This window comes from Limulus polyphemus, unplaced genomic scaffold, assembly GCF_000517525.1.
Source record: "Limulus polyphemus unplaced genomic scaffold, Limulus_polyphemus-2.1.2 Scaffold462, whole genome shotgun sequence".
NCBI lineage: Eukaryota > Metazoa > Arthropoda > Merostomata > Xiphosura > Limulidae > Limulus > Limulus polyphemus.
This window is the reverse complement of record NW_013666072.1, coordinates 545,433-549,693: the sequence shown is the minus strand read 5'-3', so window position 1 is coordinate 549,693 and position 4,261 is coordinate 545,433. Positions and strand designations below refer to the sequence as shown.

General features: G+C 33.7%; 1 protein-coding gene across 1 annotated transcript in view; it reads right to left on the bottom strand.

Moving 5' to 3' along the window:
* Nucleotides 1-4,261, bottom strand: part of LOC106458430 (FYVE, RhoGEF and PH domain-containing protein 6-like) — a 43,941-nt gene that overhangs the window by 28,588 nt on the left and 11,092 nt on the right. Inside the window, exons 3-4 of the mRNA XM_013917942.2 lie at nucleotides 2,902-3,058; nucleotides 1,550-1,747 (exon numbers count right to left, since the gene is read on the bottom strand). Of these exons, the coding sequence (XP_013773396.1) occupies nucleotides 1,550-1,747; nucleotides 2,902-3,058 (355 nt within the window). The remainder of the gene's footprint in view (nucleotides 1-1,549; nucleotides 1,748-2,901; nucleotides 3,059-4,261) is intronic.

Genomic DNA, 4,261 nt, shown 5'->3' with positions numbered 1-4,261 from the left:
TAATTAGTTATTGTTAATTGTTTATTGGTTTAATGTAAGTAGCTATTGTTCTGGACGAACAATACTAAGGAAGGGGCAGTGTTAAATGACGCTGGAAGCATGCGCGCTGGAGTTTCTAGAAGGGTCATGACTGTTTCTGGCAACTTTAGTCTTTTCTAGGCGCCCTTTATTTTATTGTATAAGCCCGGCAAATAAAGCGGAGATATAATTGCAGATAGACAGATATAGAGACAGATAATCGAGTCAAGCGAGCAGTAGGCACCGTATGTAAAGTATGTGAATCGCTATGAATTATAGCGTGTGTTTATAAAAGTAGTTAAGTTTAAAGTGACTGTGGAAATTAAGTGTATTACAAAGTTTGTAACGAGAAAGAATAAACTAGTTTTAATTAAGAAAGGATTTGTATCGCTGAAGTTTCTCCGAAAGAATTTCTACGGGATATTAATACAAACGGCCAAAGACGTAACAACATTAAAAGTGTCGCATGTAAATGTTAGATAAATAAAACTTGAGTACAAACTACAATACAGGGAAAATAAATATATTCTATTTATAGAAATATGTTCAAAAGTAGAACCCACATAGCCATGCGGATATATTGTCCATCAGATTTAACCTTTATTCACAGATCAAATTAAAACCAAAAAACAAATAAGTAGAATAAAAAACAATAGGAGTAGATGTGGGTGATAAGGAACAGAATGTTCCACATCTAACCCTATACATTCATCGTCTGCATCATGTTCTCAAAAAGTAGTTTATATTTAAGAAAAAGAACAAACAAGGAAAGATAACTTAAATATAAAACAGGTTTTCAAAATCGGACCGCTATATGATTTATCTCTTGTATAATACATTTCAGCATTTATGATAGTCACATACTTATATAAAGAATGAAACCTGGGATATCTAGGGCAATAATTACAAATGATAGAAGAATTAGAAATGGACTTTAACCTTCAAATTCCAAAACTGTAGCACTAACTCAGGCACATACATATACTAAAAATCAACCGTAACATCTAGACATCTGAGTTAAACTTAACGTGAAAGCATCACGTTTAAAACCTCTAAACAACCTTAGGTAATAAATAAAGTCCAATGAACAAATGCATCAAATTATCACTTAGAGACATATACTGGCGAAAACTGCAAGTCCTCCATTTAACATGAAGTGGTCTTTCATTGGCTATTTCCGTTTTCGTGAGCTGCTTGTGTGGTACACTTAAGATTCATTCATATTTTTTACGAGTGTACGAAACGTTCGACTTTCGTGACCCTACTCCTTCTAAAATATGCTAGAGCTTCCATTTTGTAGGATTATGGCCAAAAATATTCTAACATAATTTATTTATTTTTTCGTTGGGTGGCGGTATAACAGTTTTCTGTTTGAAAAAAGGGAGATTGAAAGTACACTGATTTGATAAGGAAACATTAATTATTTCAGACAAAAAGTGTTTAAGTTCCGTAACTGACGTGTTAAAAATAGAAAGGAAATGCGGTTTATAATAAAAAGTATGGGAGAGATAAGGTAAAGTGTAAGACTTACCCCACGCTTCATGAATTCGTTAGCGTGTTCAGTAACTTTAGTCATGATATCCAAAGCTCTTCCTGTATCGTCATACTCAGTGCTATCATTCGGTAGATATTTCATGTATCTCTCTAAAAACAGGCGGTACTGTGGAATCCTCTGAATCGGTTTTAGCATGTAATGTTCTAATGACAAAGATTTACACAGAGAAAGTGCCTAACAAAAAAGTGAGAGAGAGAGGAAACACTTATCAGTGTATTATTACATTATATGTTTTTAATGTAAATAACTTGTGAGTTCAGCCCACAAGGAATGTCACATATGTTTAGTTTCACAATATAAAGGATAACGTTGTTTAAGATAAACAACATTGTTTAATTATAACAGAATAAGACACATATAAACGTTTATCTGTTCGGTGTAACTGGGATTTGAATTCGCGACCCTCAGATTGCGAGTCGAGCGCACTAACCTCCAGGCCAAGCTAGGCCTATCACAGATCTAATACAGTAAGATAAGAAAAACAGAGATTCAGCTCATATTGAAACTTTAGACAACATCGCCAATTGTTAATTAAAGCATTGTTTAAATAAAACAACCGATCACACAACAGCTGAAAAATATTTATATACATAATTGCATCACAAGGCGTTAATTCAGTGTTATAATTAAAAAAATATATATTTATTATAACTTAATAAACATTCTTCGAAGTTTCGTGAACTCGTTTTTCAAAAACTAAGGCAAGGAATCTAAGGATAGAAAGTTAAAAGCAAAATCAGTTAACGTTCTTTTTTTTATTATTAATCATCGACTATGCGTCATTCAATTCGAAGTGAGCATACAATCTTACCCCAAAATATTGTACTAGTTTCAGTAAACTGAAACATCCGATTAATTCAATAGAATGCAACACGAACATACAGTCTGACCTCAGTTTTCACAATTTTTGAAAAACTGTGACGGTCGACTAAACTAATCGAATTCAACATTTACGTCTAATTATCACATTAATTCATGAAACACTTGGACAGAAGACTAATCTTTTGTTTGTTATTTGTATTTCGCACAAAGCTAGCCGTCCATAATTTAGAAGCGATAGATTAAAGGAAAGGAAGCTAGAGAACGCCACCCGCCGTAAACTTTTAGGCTACACTTTACTAACGAAAGTGTGATTGAATATCACATTATAACGTCCTTCACGGCTGAAACTTCTAGTATGTTCGTTGATGGGATTCGAACTTGAATACCGCTTATTGCATGTCGAGTGCCCTAACGGACTAATTTAACGTCTACCTCAAATTATCGTACTAATTACTGAGAAACCGCCAGTTATTTTTATCTAAATTAACATGAGCATATAATCTTACCTCAAATTCTCGCACTAATTCTTGAAACATTGGGTATTTTCTCTTACTTTCTTCCAAAACAGTAGACATGTTCCTGAAGTCACAAATGTAGGCAGAGTACAATTTCAGGAAGGGGCCGTGCTGAATGATCAAATCGGCTATTCTTCGATTTTCTGACCTAAATCAAAATATTGACGTTTTAAATTTTGTTTTTAAAAATAAGTGTTTTGTACAAAAACTAGGTAAGTTGATTATTGTTGTTTCAAAATGACGTGAGTTTGATAAAAAAAAAGAAGTATATACATGTGGTATTTAATTAACCAGTCTTGAATTCCAGAATGTCTAGGCTTAAACTAGATGAAATGTTAGTTGTACATAATTACGCAATATTAAGCTACTGTTACTTAAGTACAGAAATTTACTGTGGCCATAACTGTTGCAGTGTTTATAGGCTTATGTGTTTGGACACCATAAGGTAAATTCTGATAAAAATATACTCATGTATAAAGGGGTACTAGCTGAAATGTACAATGTACAGGTCAAAATATATCGATAAAGGATATTTCGAAAAGGCACTAACTGAACTATATAATGTACATATGAAACGTTATACATGAATAAATGAGATAATGAAGGGGCACTATCGTAAAGGTCAAGAATTATATATGGAAAAGATACAATGAAATGATACAAACTAAGCTATATATTGTACAGGTCAACACTCATAGGTGGATAAAGGATACATAGAAATGACAGTCATTAAATTATTGACCTAACGGAATAAAAGTCAAGAGTTCAAATGCATTAGTATATATATATATGTAGCTGATTAATCATTAATACATTAGTAGTTATCCCTCCACTCCTCTGCCTCAGTGGGGGTCACCAGGTGAGTGGAGATCAAAATACATCGTCTGAGAGTTACATAACTATTATGTAATACGTAAATGATGCCGACACGTGAAGGTTAAATAACAATTAAGTAATATACAAAGGATGCTGACACCACAGGAGTGACACAGAAGTTAACGTCATAGTTCCACGAAGTTGCAGCAGGAGACGTGTTGCCAGGGCGCGTTGCTAAGAGTCAAAGCTCCACAAAGTCGCACAAGACGACAGCGTTATTATAGTTCCTTTGGATGATCGTGTGGTGTCTCAACTTATGTTTACTTTATCACTTCTATATGTAATATTTACGATACCTACTGTTTCACTTTTATAAGTTAAACCTGGAAACAGTTGTATTTTAATTATAGATTATAGCCTTATACAAACGATTACGTCATCCAAATTGTAGTTTTTCACTCCTGTATTTAATCATATTGGCCAGGTGGTTAGGGCGCTCGACTCACAATCTGAGGGTCGCGGGTTCGAATCCCCA